This window comes from Salvelinus alpinus, chromosome 15 (genome assembly GCF_045679555.1).
Source record: "Salvelinus alpinus chromosome 15, SLU_Salpinus.1, whole genome shotgun sequence".
In the NCBI taxonomy this organism is placed as follows: domain Eukaryota; kingdom Metazoa; phylum Chordata; class Actinopteri; order Salmoniformes; family Salmonidae; genus Salvelinus; species Salvelinus alpinus.
Genome location: NC_092100.1, coordinates 20,370,593 through 20,391,802, shown reverse-complemented (window position 1 = coordinate 20,391,802; position 21,210 = coordinate 20,370,593). Strand labels below are relative to the sequence as shown.

Below are 21,210 nucleotides of genomic sequence, written 5' to 3'. Positions count from 1 at the left end.
CGCGTCATCGGCGTGCCATGAAGGCGTTGCTCTCAGACCAAATATGGTGTCCTACAGGTTATACTACACCCCTAATTATATAGTGAAGTCTCGTTACATTCAAGGATCTGAGGAATACATACGAATGGGATTTGACTGGTTGAAACAACGTTTAGGGTTAGATTTTCACAGATTCCTTTCTTTGCAAATTGAACGAGTGGAAATACAAAATCGATCGTGCATGCTATATGGATCTTTTGGGGATATGAAAAAGCATTTAATCTAACAAAACGAAACTTCATGTTATCTCTGGGACCCTTTGGATGATAAATCAGAGCAAGATTTCAGAATGTAAGTACACATTTCACCTTCTGAGGTGAATTTATCAAACCTATCGCAGTGAAAAAAGTGTTTTGTTGTTAGGAGCTCTCCTTAAACAATAGCATGGCATTTTTTTCACAGTAATAGCTACTGTAAATTGGACAGTTATATTAACAAGAATTTAAGCTTTCAGCCGATATAAGACACTTATATGTACCGACATTTGTTGTTTCTCTAAAATCTGCGATCGTGACACAAGGCGCTGCATGATTTACAACTGTCCCGTTGACAGGACGCCTATCCCTATTAAGCCTTGAGACAATTGAGACATGGATTGTGTATGGGTGCCATTCAGAGTGTGACTGGGCAAGATAAAAGATTTAATGAGGAAAACATTTAATTTAATCCATTTTAGAATAAGGCTGTAACAAAAAAAAACTGAAAACTTTCCAAATGCACTGTATATATGTATATATATTTTACAATAAACAAAAACATACATAGACAGAAACAATAGACAACTTAACAATTACACAAACATTAATAACATCACACTTGCTCAGACCAATGCTCAGACATCAAACTTGCTGAGACCCATGTTCCCATTGTATCCACACCCAATGTTGTTTCGAATGCTTGTAAGAATAGGATTTAAAGTGCGTTTCAAGTTTGATTCAGTGCTATTCTTTAACTTAGATTTTGAGTTGAAATGGAGACGTGAATACAACATATCAGTTATTAATTTGTAGACAAAATGGAAATAAATCCAGACTCAATGGCACCGATGAAGCTATCCAAGCAGAAGAAACACCTCCTTAAATTTTTTTAACCTTTAGTTACCTTGTCAAACAAACACAATTAATATTACTTTTGTAAGACAGTAAATAGCCTAATGTTAAGGCTATTTTACAAACGAATTAACAGTATTTATTCAACCTTAAAATGAGTAATACATCCATGACCACATTTTGAGGTTACTTTAACAATAAATGTCTTCTTATATAATCATATAAAGTGTGCATGTTCAGGGTTACAGGTCTGTGGAAATATTCACAATTGCTGTAATAATCTGCAGAGAATCTCAAATGCCATTGATGACTTGCACTGTGTACTTTCATGTAATCTCAACTGCAATCCAGGTAATTTGGTTGTTCTATTAGAGGAAGCACAGCGATAACACATTAAGTTGTTGTATAGTATAGGGACAAGTATAGGGACAAAGTGGAGGAGCATTTCAGCGGGCCAGACCCAGGCATATGTGGCAGGGGCTTCTAGCGCTCATGGGTTACAAAATGAAAGCCAGTCACGTCACGGACAACAACATTGCCCTACAGGACGAGCTAAACACCTTTTTCTCCCACTTCGAGAATAGCGACTCTGAGCTGCCGAGGAGCCCCTGAGGACAACAAGGGCAAAGTGCTAATTCAAGCATGTTAACCCTCGCAAGGCTGCCGGCCCAGACAGTATCCCTAGCCGCACCATCCGAGCATGTGCAGACCAGCTAGCTGTTATGTTTCCTGACATTTTCATCTCTCTCTAGCTATGGCTGTTATCCCCACCTGCTTCAAGATGTCCACTATCATCCCCGTGCCCAAGAAAGGGAAAGTAACTTAACTGAATGACTACCGACCCGCAGCACTCACTTCTGTCATCATGAAGTGCTTCTAAAGTCCAGTCAAAGACCACATCACCTCTTACCTCCCTGACACACTCGACATTTAACACCATAGTACCCTCCAAACTCGTCATCAAGCTCGAGACCCTGGGCCTCGACCCCGCCCTGTGCAACTGGGTCCTGGACTTCCTGACGGGCCGCCCCCAGGTGGTGAGGGTAGGTAACAACATCTCCACCCCGCTGATCCTCAACACTGGGGCCCCACAAGGGTGCGTTCTGAGCCCTCTCCTGTACTCCCTGTTCACCCACGACTGCGTGGCCATGCACGCCTCCAACTCAATCATCAAGTTTGCGGACGACACTACAGTGGTAGGCTTGATTACCAACAACGACGAGACGGCCTACAGGGAGGAGGTGAGGGCCCTCGGAGTGTGGTGTCAGGAAAATAACCTCACACTCAACGTCAACAAAACAAAGGAGATGATTGTGGACTTCAGGAAACAGCAGAGGGAGCTCCCCCCTATCCACATCGACGGGTCAGTAGTGGAGAAGGTGGAAAGTTTTAAGTTCCTCGGTGTACACATCACGGACAAACTGAATTGGTCCACCCACACAGACAGCGTTGTGAAGAAGGCGCAGCAGCGCCTCTTCAACCTCAGGAGGCTGAAGAAATTCGGCTTGTCACCAAAAGCACTCACAAACTTCTACAGATGCACAATCGAGAGCATCCTGTCGGGCTGTATCACCGCCTGGTACGGCAACTGCTCCGCACACAACCGTAAGGCTCTCCAGAGGGTAGTGAGGTCGGCAGAACGCATCACCCGGGGCAAACTACCTGCCCTCCAGGACACCTACACCACCCGATGTCACAGGAAGGCCATAAAGATCATCAAGGACAACAACCACCCAAGCCACTACCTGTTCACCCCGCTATCATCCAGAAGGCGAGGTCAGTACAGGTGCATCCAAGCAGGGACCGAGAGACTGAAAAACAGCTTCTATCTCAAGGCCATCAGACTGTTAAACAGCCACCACTAACATTTAGCGGCCGCTGCCAACAAACTGACTCAGCTCCAGCCACCTTAAAAATGGGAATTGATGGAAATTATGTAAAAATGTACCACCAGCCACTTTAAACAATGCCACCTAATATAATGTTTACATACCCTACATTACACATCTCTTATGTATATGTATATACTGTACTCTATATCATCTACTGCATCTTGCCATCTTATGTAATACATGGACCACTAGCCACTTTAAACTATGCCACTTTATGTTTACATACCCTACAGTACTCATCTCATAGGTATATACCGTACTCTATACCATCTACTGCACCTTGCCTATGCCGTCTGTACCATCACTCATTCATATATCTTTATGTACATATTCTTTATCCCTTTACACTTGCGTGTATAAGGTAGTAGTTGCGGAATTGTTAGGTTAGATTACTTGTTGTTATTACTGCATTGTCGGAACTAGAAGCACAAGCATTTCGCTACACTCGCATTAACATCTGCTAACCATGTGTATGTGACTAATAAATTTGATTTGATTTGATTTGACCCTCTCCAATTCACCTACCGCCCTGACAGATCCACGGACGACGCAATAGCCATTGCACTGCACACAGCCCACACACTGATCAAAAGGAATGCACATGTGAGGATAATGTTCAATACCATAGTACCCTCTAAGCTCATCACAAAGCTCACGACCCTGGGACTGAACTCCTCCCTATTGTATGCAACTGGGTCCTGGACTTCCTGACGGGACGCCCCCAGGTGGTAAATGTAGGCAACATTACCTCCTCCACACTGATTCTCAACACGGGGGCTACAAGGGTGCGTCCTCAGTCCCCTCCTGTACTCCCTGTATACCCACGACTGCTTGGCCTCACACAGTTCCAACTCCATGATCAAGTTCATTGACGACAGTAGTGGGCCTGATTATCAACAATGACAAGACAGTCTACAGAGAGGAGGTAGGCACTCTGACAGCATGGTGCCAGGTAAACAACCTCTCCCTTAACATCAACAAAACAAAGCAGCTGATTGTGAACTTCAGGAGGAACCAGGTTAGACACGCCCCCATCCTCATCAACGGGGCGACTATGGAGACAGTCAAAAACTTAAAGTTCCTCAGAGTAGACATTTCCGATGAGCTGAAATGATTAAACCACATAGACACTATGGTGTAGAAGGCACGGCAGCTACTCTTTAACTTTGGGAGACTGAAGAAATTTGGCCTGTCCCCGAGGGTAGGATATTATTATTGTTTCATTCACTTCTCAGTTCCCCCCCCTGCTGCTCCCACTATGGACATTCTACACCCTGTGCATGTGACCCTGTGCATGTGACTAATAAACAAATCTAATCTAATGTATTCTTGTATTCCCATTTAAACTTTGACACCTAAACCAGAAATCAGATAGATTTTACATTGGAATTTGGTTGTGCTTTTAGATGGTTGACAACATAGTGAAAACACATTGGGAATTCAACAAACTTTTGGCTGTCTTTTTGATTGGGTGAAAATAGGTTGAACTCTCACTGATCAACATATCTACCAAATATTACACAATTCTCCACGTTGAAATGATGTGGTGTGCCCAGTGGGCTATATCTTAAACATTTGAATCGGGGAACTATGCTTATAGGTGAATCGTCACATCCCTAGTACAAAGGCAAGAACATGATCAGAAGTTCTGTAAATGTATTTGAGCATTTTATCATTGCTGTATTACTGTAGAAACGTTTCAACACAGATCCCAAAATTGCTTTATGTGATTGAATGATGTGAGCGTGTTGTTGTTTTTTACAGCGCACGTGGCCCATTTACGCTCCATTTCAGCCCTTCTATTTCTCCATCGTCATAAGAGAGCCTCACTAGATCCAGGTCCTCCCTGTAATGTTGTGTGTTACTGTGTTTGTCCAAGACTGTGAGAGAGTACGTGCTGGTGTAGATTTGTAAGGGGTGCTTGTGTTTGTCAGTGTATTCATGCTTGGATGTGTGCATGTGTGTGTTTGCCTGTATGTGCATGTTTATGCATGGGTGTGTGTGTGTGTGTGTGTGTGTGTGTGTGTGTGTGTGTGTGTGTGTGTGTGTGTTTGTGGTGTGAGTCTATGTGACTAATAATAGGAGGCATTCATCAGGGATCTTTCTAAGGAGGAGAGGAGGACGAGGGGGACACAAACCTAAACAGAGCTGATTGCAGTTGGCTTAGCCAAACCACAAGCTAGGCTCATAACAACACTGGTGCCAAAGCCATGCTCTTTCTAAGTAACTCATCCCTCTGAATAGCCCCATTGGCTCAATTCAGAGAGTGGGGATGCGTACAGCATTCTTAATGGGCCTGGAGATGTTGAGGTTGGCAGTCCGGCCTGTATGGGGAGTTCTCCAAGCGAAGCATGGCTACGTTGGCTATGCTCACTCAAGTAGGGGCTCCTTTTGATGCTGATCCTTAATTGCCTTTTGATCAGCCTCAAAGCCATGGGAATCTCTAGGACTTGTGTAATTCCTGGAAGTCATGCTGAATCCCACAGGGATGAACAATCTCGGATTAATGTACATTTTAATAACAGGCCCATCCACAAAGCAGCATGGATAGGATGCTTAAATTAGAGGTAGCCCTAACCCACAGATCTAGGATCAGATTACCATATCCCCAGTACTAACCTTACATAATAACCTTGACTAAATAATATATGACTGACTGCATCCTTGTATTGGCAGGCAGGTGAAAGAGGGCAGCCTTGTTTTGCAGCTCAACCCTCACTGTTCACTGACTACACTCTTGGAGGTGATCCTTCTAAAGTATGTCCATCAGCAATCAATAAAACAAGCTATTGTATTAGTGAGAGGCCCAGGGGGACACTGTTCTGTGTCAATAAAACTATGAGAGTTAGCCTCTGATATGTTTAGCAGACTCCAAACCCCCTTTCCCCCAAATATACCTGCAACAGCTCATTGGTGCTGACACATTGTTTAACAGAGTTCTTATATAAAAGACATGGGTAGCACGTGCTGGACAGTGTTGGACAGGCCTGATACCCAAAACATACACATCAGGCCTTGGGACTGTTATAGGGGAAATGAGACAGACTGGGTGGTAGGGAAGTGTGACAGGAGTTTCCTTGGTCTTGTTCATTATTTGCTGAGTATAAAACAAATTAGACATTATTCTTAAAAGATGGTGGTAGTGGTGGCGGTGATGGTAGTAATGTTAGTAGTGGTGGTGGTGTATACCACCCTGCATCCCACTGCTGGCTTGCCTCTGAAGCTAAGCAGGGTTGGTCCTTGTCTGTCCCTGGATGAGAGACCAGACGGGGCTGGAAGTGGTGTTGGAGGGCCAGTAGGAGACACTCTTTCCTCTGGTCAAAAACAATATCCCAATGCCACAGGGCTGTGATTGGGGACATTGCCCTGTATAGGGGGACGTTAAATGGGTGACCTGACTCTCTGTGGTCACAAAATATCTGGTGTCCTGGCTAAATTCCCGAACTGGCCCTCATACCATCATGACCACTTAATCATCCTCAGCTTCCTATTGACTCATTCATTCCCCTGTAACTATTCTCCAGGTTGTTGCAATTTGTCGGGCATGGACTACAAGGAGTTGAAAGCGTTCCACAGGGATGCTGGCTCATGTTGACTCCAATGCTTCGTGCAGTTGTGTGAAGTTGGCTGGATATTCTTTGGGTAGTGGACTATTCTTGATACACACAAGAAACTGTTGAGCGTGAAAAACCCAGCAGTGTTGCAGTTCTTGTCACACTCAAACCGGTGCGCCTGGCACCTACTACAATACCCTTCATCTACACACAGTGCCCCATAATGACAAAGCGAAAACAGGTTTTAGAATTTTTTGCAAATTTATAAAAAATGTTACACAGAAATACCCTATTTACCCAAGTATTCAGACCCTTTGCTATGAAACTGGAAATTGAGCTCAGGTGCATCCTGTTTCTATTGATCATCCTTGAGATGTTTCTACAACTTGATTGGAGTCCACCTGTGGTAAATGCAATTGATTGGACATGATTTGGAAAGGCACACACCTGTCTATATAAGGTCCCACAGTTGACAGTGCATGTCAGAGACAAAAACCAAGCCACGAGGTCGAAGGAATTGTCCTCAGAGCTCCAAGACAGGATTTTGTAGAGGCACAAATCTGGGGAAGGGTACCAAAAAATGTCTGCAGTATTGAAGGTCCCCAAGAACACAGTGACCTCCATCGTTCTTAAATGGAATAAGTTTGGAACCACCAAGATTATTCCTAGAGCTGGCTGCCCGGCCAAACTGAGCAATCAGGGGAGAAGGGCCTTGGTCAGGGAGGTGACCATGAACCCGATGTTCGCTCTGACAGAGCTCCAGAGTTCCTCTGTGGAGATGGGATAATCTTTCAGAAGGACAACCATATCTGCAGCATTCCACCAATCAGGTCTTTGTGGTAGAGTGGCCAGACAGAAGTCACTTCTCAGTAAAAGGCACATGACAGCCTGCTTGGAGTTTGCTAAAAGGCACCTAAAGAACTCTCAGACATGAGAAACACGCCTGTTGTAAATTAAAGGAGAAGAAGACTCTCTCACCCCCTCCAGTATTAACTAAAGGAATGTTCTTTGTTAACAGAGGTTTCCCGCCTAAACTCTAACACGTCCTAAAGCGAATACTGGAACAATATTTCTAACATAAGAATGTGGGGAATGGTCAGAATGGATCTAAAGAATAATCATGTCATATGGTTGTTATTTTTTTATGTAAGTAAAATGGTTATAAAGGAAATACTGTAACTTGAAAAGTATATGCACCACTTGTATGAAGTCTCCATCCTTAACGTTGTATATGAAATATAAAAAATGATGAACATGTTTATGTAAAGATAGGAATGTGATTTTAGGAGCCATAAGAACATTTTCCTCCTATAAAATTTACACAGTAAGTAGCCACGCCCAGAGTGAGGTCAGAGAGTGTGTCAGCCTGACGGAACCGTCCCTGTCTCTCAGAGTGCATAAAAAGATTGGTAAAGAAAGTAACATTAGACCAGAAAAACATGAAGCGGTAGCTACACGTTTGAAATGTTTGGAACTTTGAACCTCAATACGAGATGAAGAAAATAAACTCACCTCCCAGACGAGAGACGCGTGTAGAGCTGCAGCTCACATCCAGAGTGGCTTGAACCCTGAATACCAACACGATTTGAAGAAGAAAACTCCCCTCTCAGACAATCACTGGTACAGCTGATTAGCTGTTCTAAGTCAAATATCTAGAAAAGCTCATTTAAGTGGGACCATCCTACTACTCTTCTCAAATCACCATATTCTACTACTCCCATCACCAATGGGAACCGTCGACACGGATGGCTAGTTTATCTTCCAAGGAGCATCTTCAGAGTGAACAACAGTAAAAGAAGGGGGAGGGGTGAACAACCCCTTTTGGACAATCAGAGCCTTACAAGCGTGCCGTGGAAAGGCCAACAACCTTCCTAAGAAGGACTGGTTCCGACAGAGATAAACGGCGAATGAAGGCATTCACACGTAAATACATTCATGATTTCTTCCTCCAAACGGACGGCAGTTCGTGTGCAAAGTATATGATTACTGTGAGAATAGTTTCTAAAATGTATCAACGATGGGTCACTCTCTCTCTCTCTCTCTCCCTCTCTCTCTCCCTCTCCATATCATTGTGTAAAAATCCACCATATTGTGTCAGTTCGTCAGGGACATTTTCTTAATGTATTAAGTGTGTATGTTATCCTGTGTTATAATTTAGTTAGCTAGTAAATAAATAATTAAACCAATTTGTGTAGTACTGAATCATAAGTAAGGCTGGGGTTTTTGAAGATCCAAGGAGGTTACGACTGTTCAGAATTATGATATTTCTTATAGTGGATATTATGTTGAAGATTTGACGTTGTTTCAAAGGTAGAAATCCAATATATTTTGTAAGGTTTTTCTATCTTGAAAATCATTTCAAATGTTATGAATCACTTGTTCACTAAATATTTTTCCTCATATTACATTCTTTCTACCTTCCGAAAATATTGCTCATTTTTTGTGACAACTGATGCGTCCTCTCCTTCAGTGTTGAACTGCATGTAACTGTGAAGACAGTCATCGATCTACAAGTCATTTTGCATGATGAACAACCCCAGGCAATGTCAGTAGCCTAGACAAATGGTGCACTGTGCCCAGCTTCGCGTGCTGACCAACGGCCTGTTCCTGATCTGCGCGGCACCTTGAGCATTCAAATGCTAAAGTGGCTTGTGTGATATTAGGCTTTGTTAGTTGAGTGACAACCTATGTAATTTACTAAGTCATTGTTATCTATACGCTGTTGATAATTGTTTTTTACTGTAATAAAAGTAACTCTCAACTGGCTTTACTTGCTGAACAGAGCTTACAATAGATTTTATTTTGATTATTGAGGATCACCAACAGCAATATTTGTTTTGCTTTAAACAATCTGTGAATATGGTTATTTTTTAATTTACAGAGTAATGTTCATAATTTCATAATGAGGACAGCAATGACTTTTGCTAGGCGCACCGCATGGCGAAAGCGAGGGGAGAAAGAAGATCACTCTGTAAAAAATGTTCAAACGGTAAAAAACATTATATTTTGAGATGGGGGGTGAAATCCAAAGTTCTATACAGTTGAAGTCGGAAGTTTACATACACCTTAGCCAAATACATTTAAACTCAGATTTTCACAATTCCTGACTTTCAATCCAAGTAAAAATTCCCTGTCATAGGTCAGTTAGGATCATCACTTTATTTTAAGAATGTGAAATGTCAGAATAATAGTAGAGAGAATGATTTATTTCAGCTTTTATTACTTTCATCACATTCCCAGTGGGTCAGACGTTTACATACACTCAATTAGTATTTGGTAGCATTGCCTTGAAATTGTTTCACTTGGGTCAAACATTACGGGTAGCCTTCCACAAGCTTCCCACAATAAGTTGGGTGAATTTTGTCCCATTCCTCCTGACAGAGCTGGTGTAACTGAGTCAGATTTGTAGGCCTCCTTGCTCACACGCTTTTTCAGTTTTGCCCACACATTTTCTATGGGACTGAGGTCAGGGCTTTGTGATGGCCACTCCAATACCTTGACTTTGTTGTCCTTCAGCCATTTTGCCACAACTTTGGAAGTATGCTTGGGGTCATTGTCCATTTGGAAGACCCATTTGCAACCAAGCTTTAACTGATGTCTTGAGATGTTGCTTCAATATATCCACATAATTTTCCTCCTCATGATGCCATCTATTTTGTGAAGTGCACCAGTCCCTCCTGCAGCAAAGCACCCCCACAAGATGATGCTGCCACCCTCGTGCTTCACGGTTGGGATGGTGTTCTTCGGCTTGCAAGCCTCCCCCTTTTTCCTCCAAACATAACGATGGTCATTCAATCAAATCAATCAATCAAATGCATTTATAAAGCCCTTCTTACATCAGCTGATGTCATAAAGTGCTGTACAGAAACTATGGCCAAACAGTTCTATTTTTGTTTCATTAGACCAGAGGACATTTCTCCAAAAAGTAATATCTTTGTCCCCATGTGCAGTTGCAAACCGTAGTCTGGCTTTTTTATGGTGGTTTTGGAGCAGTGGCTTCTTCCTTGCTGAGCGGCCATTCAGGTTGTGCGGCCATTCATGTCGATATAGGACTCGTTTTACTGTGGACATAGATACTTTTGTACCTGTTTCCTCCAGCATCTTCACACAGTCCTTTACTGTTGTTCTGGGATTGATTTGCACTTTTCGCACCAAAGTACGCTCATCTCTAGGAGACAGAATGCTTCCCCTTCCTGAGCGGTATTGGCGGCTGCGTGGTCCCATGGTGTTTATGCTTGCATACTATTGTTTGTACAGATGAACGTGGTACCTTCAGCCATTTGGAAATTGCTCCCAAGTATGAACCAGACTTGTGGAGGTCTGCAATTTCTTGGCTGATTTCCTTTGATTTTCCCATGATGTCAAGCAAAGAGGCACTGAGTTTGAAGGTAGGCCTTGAAATACATCCACAGGTACACCTCTAATAGCCTATCAAAAGCTTCTAAAGCCATGACATCATTTTCTGGAATTTTACAAGCGGTTTAAAGGCACAGTCAACTTAGTGTATGTAAACTTCTGAACCACTGGAATTGTGATACAGTGAATTATAAGTGAAATAATCTGTCTGTAAACAATTCTTGGAAAGATTACTTGTGTCATGCACAAAGTAGATGTCCTAACCGACCTGCCAAAACTATAGTTTGTTAACAAGAAATTTGTGGAGTGGTTGAAAAACGAGTTTTAATGACTCCAACCTAAGTGTATGTAAACTTCCGATTTCAACTGTAGGTGGTGGTAAAATTGACCAGGTAATCGGGTTAGATAATAAACAGAGCAGCAGCAGCGTATGTGAAAGGGTGTGTGTGTGTGTGTGTGTGTGTGTGTGTGTGTGTGTGTGTGTGTGTGTGTGAGATTAACTGTTCAGCAGTCTTATGGCTTGGGGTAGAAGCTGTTCAGGTGAGGGAAAGATGTAAATCCCTACTTAGCACCTGACTTGCATATCTTAGACCACCTATTGCAAAACATTAAATGCAAATGTCATCAGTGAATGCAAAATTCACTGTTAAGTGTTTTGTTCATGGAATATTAACACAGTGTTTTCATCAGAAGAAAAAATTTGTTCAATTGTGTTCACTGTTTCCGGCAATCAGTAAATACTACTGCACAAAATTGTAAATCACCCCATCAGTTTCATACCATGTACAATATATGGAAGACATAGGCAATGAAGTTGGGTTACTTCTACGTTACTTTGGGTGACTCCTAAGTCATCATCTCCAACATTGTGACCTTCTATTTTAGAGCTTTGCTTTGGTGTGGATTTAAGCCTATACATTAATATCAGTTGAGTTCTTCCTTTGTATTAACCTTTCCTTATTTGTATTGTGGATTGTATTTCTGTGCACCAATGGAAAGTCTACAAAACAATTAGCAAACCAACCTTCGTATTGAATACATGGAATTGGATTGTGATGATACCTGCACAAAATGTGCTTATTATTATTTATTTATTTTGTGTATGAAATTGTATGAAATTGTTTGGTGCACAAAATGATAGTAATTGCCCTTAATTCTGCACCTTTGGATAGTTGTACTTCCAATTTTGATCATCATATTATTTGCGTGAAGAGAAGGTGGAGAAAGGCGGAGAAAACGGGTCCGGAGGCAGTGGTGGTTCTAGACCATTTCAACTGGGGGGGGGCCAAGCTGGGGCCAGTTGTACTGTTAGAGGGGCCAGTTACATTAGACGTTATTGTTGTCATATCGTTTTCTTCACTGCATTGCAGGCATTAGCAGGCAAAAGACCATGTTCATAATCATCATCGTTGCCACTGTCTAATAACGGATGTAAAAAAAGAACGATAGCAAAAATTAGTTATGTAAAAATGATTTCATACTCCACATTTAGGAGGGCCACAAGGGGGTCCAAAATTGTTGTCACAGGGGCACTGGAATAAGAACAAGTCTTTGATATTAATTACTAGTCTGCAGCTAGGAATTCGGTATCATTGAACGCGAAGACCGACAACCGCCTATTCTGTAACGACATGAATGAATGTCACTCTGAGCTATCCATTCTAACCACGACAGAGAGAGAGCGGACAAACTCTCCAACAGAAACAAACTTTTCAACAGAGATCCCGACGACACACTGAGCGTAAATATATATATTGATTGCAATTGTTCCCGAATGAGTGAGCGTTCATGTGCAAAGGATTAGCATTTCAATTGTTATAATTATCACTCTGTCTAACAAGCCGCCATACCGGTTTAGCCCACTAGGGCACATCCCCCTATAATTTCTTTGTAAACATATCTATTTTGTTTGTTTGTGTGATGCATTTCTGTGAATTACTTAGTTAGTAAATAAATGATTTTAAGACAATTGATGTATGGATGACTCATAGTGAAGACTGGGTTCGTGCAGATAACCAACAATTTACGACGTTTAGAATGAGACTAACGTGAGGTAAATAATAATTAATTAATCAGAAGACTAAGTGATCAGATATTAAAATATCTGAAAGTTATATTAGGAAAATTATAACTTTATAATCTGAATATTTTCCTTGGTGCTGTCACGCCCTGACCTTAGAGGTCCTTTTTATGTCTCTATTTTGGTTTGGTCAGGGCGTGAGTTGGGGTGGGCATTCTATGTTTTGTGTTCTATGTTTTCTGTTTCTGTGTGTTTGGCTGGGTGTGGTTCTCAATCAGAGGCAGCTGTCTATCGTAGTCTCTGATTGAGAACCATACTTAGGTAGCCTTTTCCCACCTGTGTTTTGTGGGTAGTTGTTTTCTGTTCTGTGTCTGCACCAGACAGAACTGTTTCAGTTACGTTCGTTCTCTTTGTTGTTTTTGTTATTCAGTGTTCAGTTTTATGAATAAATCATGAACACTTACGACGCTGCGCTTTGGTCCACTTGTTCATGCAACGATGGCCGTTACAGAACTACCCACCACCAAAGGACCAAGCAGCGTGGTGAAAGGGACTCCTGGACAGGTGAGCAGTGCTATCTGGAGTATGAGACAACGTGGGAAGAGATAGAGAGGTGGTCGGTCGACCCAGGGAGAGTGCCGGAGCCCGCCTGGGATTCTCTAGAACACTTCTTCATGCAACGATGGCCGTTACAGGTGCCCCGACTTCCTAGTTAATCACAGTTACATGATTAATCAGTTTAATCGCGTAATAATAATTAGAGAATTTTTGATAAAGATACGTTTTCAGTTTTAATGATGCTTAAGACACGACACCGCCATAAGCAAACAGGAAAACACTCACATAAAGGCGACGCTCCTAGTGGCCGGGGACTTTAATGCAAGGAAACTTAAATCGGTCTTACCAAATTTCTATCAGCATGTTAAATGTACAACCAGAGGGGAAAAAACTCTGGACCACCTTTACTTCACACACAGAGACGCATGCAAAGCTCTCCCTCGCCCTCCATTTGGAAAATCTGACCATATTTAAATGCTCCTGATTCCTGCCTACAAGCAAAAATTAAAGCAGGAAGCAGTGACTCGATCAATAAAAAAATGGTCAGATGAAGCAGATGCTAAGCTACAGGACTGTTTTGCTAGCACAGACTGGAATATGTTCCGGGATTCCTCCGATGGCATTGAGGAGTACACCACATAAGTTATTGGCTTCATCAATAAGTGCATCGATGACGTCGTCCCCACAGTAACCTTACGAACATACCCCAACCAGAAGCCATGGATTACAAGCAACATCCACACTGAGCTGAAGGCTAGAGCTGCCACTTTCAAGGAGCGGGACTCTAACCCGGAAGCTTATAAGAAATACTGCTATGCCCTCCGACGAACCACCAAACAGTCAAAGCATCAATACAGGACTAAGATCGAATCGTACTACACCGGCTCTGATGCTCGTCGGATGTTGCAGGGCTTGCAAGCCATTGCAGACTACAAAAGGAAGTACAGCCGAGAGCTGCCCAGTGACACGAGCCTACCAGACAAGCTAAACTACTTCTATGCTCGCTTCGAGGCAAGTAACACTGAAACATGCATGAGAGCACCAGATGTTCCGGAAGACTGTGTGATCACGCTCTCCGCAGCCGATGTGAGTAAGACCTTTAAACAGGTCAACATTCACAATGCCGCAGGGCCAGACGGATTACCAGGACGTGTACTGTGAGCATGCGCTGACCAACTGGCAAGTGTCTTCACTGACATTTTCAATCTCTCCCTGTCCGAGTCTGTAATACCAACATGTTTCAAGCAGACACCATAGTCCCTGTGCCCAAGAACACTAAGGTAACCTGCCTAAATGATTATCGACCCATAGCACTCACGCCTGTAGCCATGAAGTGCTTTGAAAGGCTGGTCATGGCTCTCTTCAATACCATTATCCCAGAAACCCTAGACCCACTTCAATTTTCATACCGCCCTGACAGATCCACAGATGATGCAATCTCTATTGCACTCCACACTGCCCTTTCCCACCTGGACAAAAGGAACACCTATGTGAGAATGCTATTCATTGACTACAGCTCTGCGTTCAACACCATAGTGCCCTCAAAGCTCATCAATAAGCTAAGGACCCTAGGACTGAACACCTCCCTCTGCAACTGGATCCTGGACTTCCTGACGGGCAGCCTCCAGGTGGTAAGGGTAGGTAACAACACACCTGCCACGCTGATCCTTAACACAGGGGCCCCTCAGGGGTGTGTGCTCCATCCCCTCCTGTACTCCCTGTTCACTCATGACTGCACGGCCAGGCACAACTCCAACACCATCATTAAGTTTACCGATGACACAACAGTGGTAGGCCTGATCACCGACAACGAAGAAACAGCCTATAGGAAGGAGGTCAGAGTTCTGGCCGTGTGGTTCCATAACAACAACCTCTTGCTCAACATGATCAAGACAAAGGAGATGATTGTGGACTACAGGAAAAAGAGGACCAGGCATGACCCATTCTCATCGACGGGGCTGTAGTGGAGCAGGTTGAGAGCTTCAAGTTTCTTGGTGTCCACATCACCAACAAACTAACATGGTCCAAGCACACCAAGACCGTCGTGAAGAGGGCACAACAAAACCTATTCCCCCCCAGGAGACTGAAAAGATTTGGCATGGGTCCACAGATCCTCAAAAAGTTTTACAGCTGCACCATCGAGAGCATCCTGACTGGTTGCATCACTGCCTGGTATGGCAAATTGACTCTGTACCGGTACCCCCATGTATATAGTCTCCCTATTGTTATTTTACTGCTGCTCGTTAATTACGTGTTACTTTTATTTCTTATTCTTATTGTATTCAGCACGTGACGAATAAAATTTGATTTGATGTGATGATTTAGTCACTAAATCATGATGATCAAAATGTATCTACTGGGATTTTTAAAAGACAGACTAACTTTCTGTTTTGTCTGCTTGGACTCAGGAGACAAGTATGGTTGTGTTAATCTTTTGCAGGCACATTTTTTACCGTATAATATAGTTTTGATTAATGTATTTATGTTTTGAGAAGGCAACTACAATTATTGTTTGCAAAAGGCCACAGAGTTCTGTGTCTTGTGGACAATTTTATTTTATTTTATCGACCACACTGTTCCAAAAAATGCTTGTACGCAATTGAGAAAAAACTGTAAATAGCAAAAGTCTAGGTGGTGGAGTGGTGCGACCGGACCGTGCGAGTCCTTCTACAGTGATGTGAGTCTGATTTCAGTCTTGTGCAAGGTGTGTGTGTGTGTGTGTGTGTGTGTGTGTGTCTTGGGTTGTGTGTTTTGCTTTGCTCATAGTGCCCTCATTCCCTTCAGGGTTCAGCGGGTTCAACAGGGTTTAGCGCACCATAAAGGGGGAGGGGGAGAGAGGAGGTCGCATAGGACGCATGAAAGTCTTTCTCTCACGCCCCTCTGATCAGCCAATCAAAAGCGTCCCAGCTAACGATGTGATGGAAACACCCAAGGTGCTCCACCCCCTGGTCCCCCCTTCCTCACATACAACAATAATAAAACAGAGAAGGCTTTGTCACATTGTCCCTAGAATGGCAGCTAGCACTGTGTGTTTCATTGATGACATTCCTGAGGTGTTTTGCAAAGATGATTTGTTTCCGTAAAACACTTTACCCACAAAACCTGGGGTATTTAAACAGGTTGAGTTAGGTAAAATAAGACGCATATGAGATGTGGAACGGTAAGATGAGATTTTGGCTTCTAGATAAGACATTTGAAAACGCAGCTTTGATTGGAGATGTGATCAGATGTGACTCTGTGATCAAAACTCAGGAATGTGTGAGTTTGTGTGGGTTTGTATGTGTGTGTAATGCGGTAGTGTTTAGGAGGGTAGCGGGGCTGTTTTTATGCTTGTGTCCGTGTGTGTGTCTCTATTGCTTTCCAGATCCTGCCTCTCACCTGTCTTGCCCTCCCAGGCCAGCCCCAGCACTCCACTGTAGTCCCTGTTGGTCAGCAGGTAGGACAGACAGTAGTTTCCCCAGTCTCTCTCAGAGAACAGACTGAGCAGCTTCTCTGGGCCGAGGAAGGGCCGATTCAAGGGGTTGGTCTCGTCCTCCTCTCTCATGACCTGTAGGAGACACATTAGCAGCACCTGAGGACGCTGCATTATTTCTATAATAGCTCTTCCCAAAATCACCCATAAAGGAGCCTTTGAGTCCAAGAAGGAGAGGAAGAAAGGGAAAACATAACTAGTTTGTGAATTGCACATATCAAGTTGATAGCTTAGCTAATCTAAAGTGGATAAGCCTTGAAACACAGAACATTGCAGCCATTGTGAATGAGTGGAGTTCTTACACTGAGTGATTTCACTTTGAAGTTGATTAGCTTGAGACCGTCAAAGTCGGCCTTGTCATAAATATCATTCACCGCTCTCACGTAGGAGGCAACCTAGGACAGGAGGACACAGAGACAAAAGAGGGAGAAGATTCTCATAAAACAGCTCACATTGTTATATACACTGCTTCTCTTTAGAGGACATTCTACTTCGCTGCTTGAGGAGAGTCATTGCAGAACTGTGGATATGGCATTAATACAATTCATAATCTACTCCACAAAGCTATTTAATCCACTGTATTATCATCATGGGTGGGAGACTGGTGACATTGTACCCTGCATACCGTACACATGCAAACCAGTCACATGCTAACCAGTTCCTACAGAACATAGTATAGAATCCCTTTTCTTCTGCAAACAACAACGACGCACAGTGTGAACTTTCCATAAATATTTATGCTTCGGAGTGAGGAGACAGCAGCCTCGTCTCTGTCCTGTGAGAATGGTCACCAGTGACAACAAGATCCATATTTACACGCAGATGACATCAGTGCATCATTTACAATGCTTGTTTTAAAAATAAAGACATCCAGTGCCCACAACAAGCGCCATGGAAAACATAAATTGTCACGAGTGGAAAGAATCTGGCTAGGTCAGGAGAGGTAAGACAGGAGCAGATGGCGTGGCTGCCATGTGCCATTAAAGCTGGCAGGGAGATCACATTCACTTACTGAGTGACAGACCTGGGTTCAGAGTATTTGTTATTTAAATACAATGTTCTGTGTGATTGTTTATTCTAAAAAAACACAGCCAAAACAAGTACTTTTATTTGAGTATTTAAATGGTTATTTGGTTAACTAAATTGTATTTACAAGTATTTTCAAATACTTATTTCAAATACTATTTTCAAATACCTGGGTTAAATGCATGGGAGTGTATTTGAGTCAGTGTATTTTTGAATTTTCAAATACTTTCCAATTGCATTCCCAAATACATTCCAATATTCAACTACCTGTTTTTCATATAAAGGTTATCTGAATACTTGTTCTTAAATGTATTGAAAAGTGATTGAAGTGCCTGAAATAGTATTTGAACCCAGGTCTGCTGAGTGGACGTTCTATTTCCTCTGGACTGGAATGGTCCTGTGTGACTTCATAGCAGAGGTGGTCAGACTTGCGCAAACCTAGTTTACTCCAAAGATAAACTACGCATAGGCCTGGTAGTTTTTCATACAGTATAGTGTACAGCATCCCAGAAAGTTAGGCAAGCAGCGGGTGGACAGGCAGGCTGGTTGGCGGGAGGTCACATTGAGCCTTTGACCCAATCGGTCCACCAGTTATGCCAGAGTTCACTACAGGTCTATGGGACTGGGCCTGTGTCATGGGCATGGAGTCTCAAAGTCACACTACTCACTACTGGTGTCAAAGACTTGGCTGCAGCCATCTTGGCAGCCCCTGCTGCCATAGTAACAGTGCTGGGCATGGCCATGATGTTACTACATACCGATGGGTGTAGCTGGCACAGAAGAGATAGAAGGCATCCAAATGGCACTTAAACCTGTGTTGATATGCCCTCAGCATTGGGTTAATTTAGCCATGTGGGGTAGTTAGAGCTTACGACTGGCACACCCTCTTGGCACCTATGTCACCCTGACAGCTCTCTCCTAATCTTTCCCAGTGTAATGCCACAGCAGCTGTGTGGTCAAGAAAGGAGAAGGATTGTAAATTGGCATAGAGAAGGTGGTTTTCTGCAGGCACTGACTGCATAACCACCACCAAATACGATGACTCTGGCCTTTTACGAAAGTTTAACATAAAGAGTGAATTAATTAATTCATATTGTACATACCAAATGGAATTCCAAATTGTCTCCTAATAATCTGTTTAATCCAGTCATCTGACTGAATAGCAGCATTGAACTGTTGTTGACATTTATATTTTATTCAATCTAATTAATCCTGATAACATGAAATACTATTAGGATTAGGGCTGTAGCGGTCATGACATTTTGTCAGCCAGTAACTGCCATGCAAATAACTGCTGGTCTCACGGTAATTGACTGTTAATGAACATAAACACATTTATCATCTCCAGGCTTCCACGCATAGCCTACAAACCACTAATGTGAACCTTTTGGAACACCTACATTTAAGAAATGTTGCCGTTTTAAAGCACTTTCTCTGCAGTTCTACACATTTTGCCATGGGGGCGGGGAGAGAATTTTGCAAATTTATAACACATTTCATGCAGTTCTACTCATTTTGCCATGGGGAAGAGAAACTTATTCGCAGTTTTAAAGCAAGTTTTTTTCAGTTCTACACATTTTGCCATGGGGTGGAGATACCCTACATTTTTGCAATTTTATAACAAACACTTCCACTCATTTTGAGAGAACAATTTACGTTTGAAAGTTAATTTCCGGCAATTCTACACATTTTGCCATAGGGTGGAGAGAAATGTTTGCAGTTTTAAAGATAATTTCCTACAATTCTACACATTTTGCCATGAATTATGCCATGTTAATGATATCTGAGTGAGAGTGAGGGCACCTGCCCTGAGTGCTCGGTCGGTATTCGGACATGATTACTACAAATTTAGATAATTGGCTAGACTAACTTTCCAATCATGATGGGGTGGTCCAAAATAGGGGAGGGTTGTCTAAGTTTTAATTTTGCTTTGGGGAGGGCTGTGTGTTTTTTTTATTGGACACAGGGGAGGAGAGTGTGTGTTTTTCTCTGGTTTACATTAGCCCTTTTGCAAGTTTTACTGTATAATTTCTTCCATCCTTGCCAAATTTCCTCATATGCTTGCATGCGCCACCCCTATATCAAGGTGTTTTGGTACAGCCCTTATGCACTTTGCTTTTCCTATTCTAACTTTTTGATGTTAACTTTTACTATTCTAACTTTTTGATGTTATTGATCATAAATTATTATTGAAGAAGCTCACTTGCTATGGCTTTACATCACCTGCCATCACATGGTTGGTTAGTTATTATCCAATAGAACGCAGAGTGTTCTTCAATGGAAGCTTCTCTAACTGTCACACGCTGATCTGTTTCACCTCTCTTTGTGCTTGTCTCCACCCCTCTCCAGGTGTTGCCCATCTTCCCCATTATTATGTCTTTATACCTGTGTTCTCTGTTTGTCTGATGCCAGTTCGTTTTGTTCGTCAAGAGAGTCGGACACTTGTCGGGTGAGTCGGGCACCTGTCGGGAGTTTCTCGCTCAGTGTTCCCTCATCATCGAGCTGCAGCACTCCTCCTTCCCCTCAGACAGCTCTAAGATAGCGTACCTCATCACGCTGATGTCCGGGAGGGCTCTCACCTGGACTACAGCAGTATGGGAACAACAGTCGGCCATATGCTTCAGTCTGGAGGAGTTCGTGGTGGAGGTGAAGAAAGTTTGATGCTCCATTGTCCAGGAGAGAGGCTGCCCGGAAGTTACTCCAGCTTCGGCAAGACTCCCGCAGTGTGGCAGACTATGCAGTGGATTTACGCACGTTGGCAGCTGAGAGTACCTGGAACATGGATGCGCTGTTCGACATGTACCTGCACAGAGTATCAGAGGAAGTAAAGGACGAGCTTGCAGCCTGAGAACTACCAACTGATCTCGACTCGCTCATCGCCTTGACCTTTCGGATCGATGAGCGACTATGGGAGCGAAAGAAGGAGAGGAGGTTCAATTTCACTCACCCGCCCAAGGTTTCCACCCTTGTCACACCACCCTGGATTATTGACCTCTGCCTGTCCTGACCCCGAGACTGCCTGCCGTTCTGTACCTTATGGACTCTGATCTGGATTACTGACCTCTGCCTTCCCTTTTCCTGCCCCCTGATTTAGTAATAAATTTGTCGTATTGAGGAGACCAAGGCGCAGCATGATATGTATACATTCTTCTTTTAATGAAGAAAGAACACAGAACAAACTAACAAAGTAACAAAACGAACGTGAAGCTATATAAGACGAGTGCTGACAGGCGACTACACATAG

The 21,210-nt window shown here is 42.9% G+C and overlaps 1 protein-coding gene across 1 annotated transcript in view; it reads right to left on the bottom strand.

Annotated features, from left to right (window-relative positions):
* The window catches only part of LOC139539667 (disintegrin and metalloproteinase domain-containing protein 10-like), a 70,824-nt gene that overhangs the window by 15,091 nt on the left and 34,523 nt on the right, over positions 1 to 21,210 (bottom strand). Inside the window, exons 7-8 of the mRNA XM_071342834.1 lie at positions 17,243 to 17,335; positions 16,847 to 17,015 (exon numbers count right to left, since the gene is read on the bottom strand). Of these exons, the coding sequence (XP_071198935.1) occupies positions 16,847 to 17,015; positions 17,243 to 17,335 (262 nt within the window). The remainder of the gene's footprint in view (positions 1 to 16,846; positions 17,016 to 17,242; positions 17,336 to 21,210) is intronic.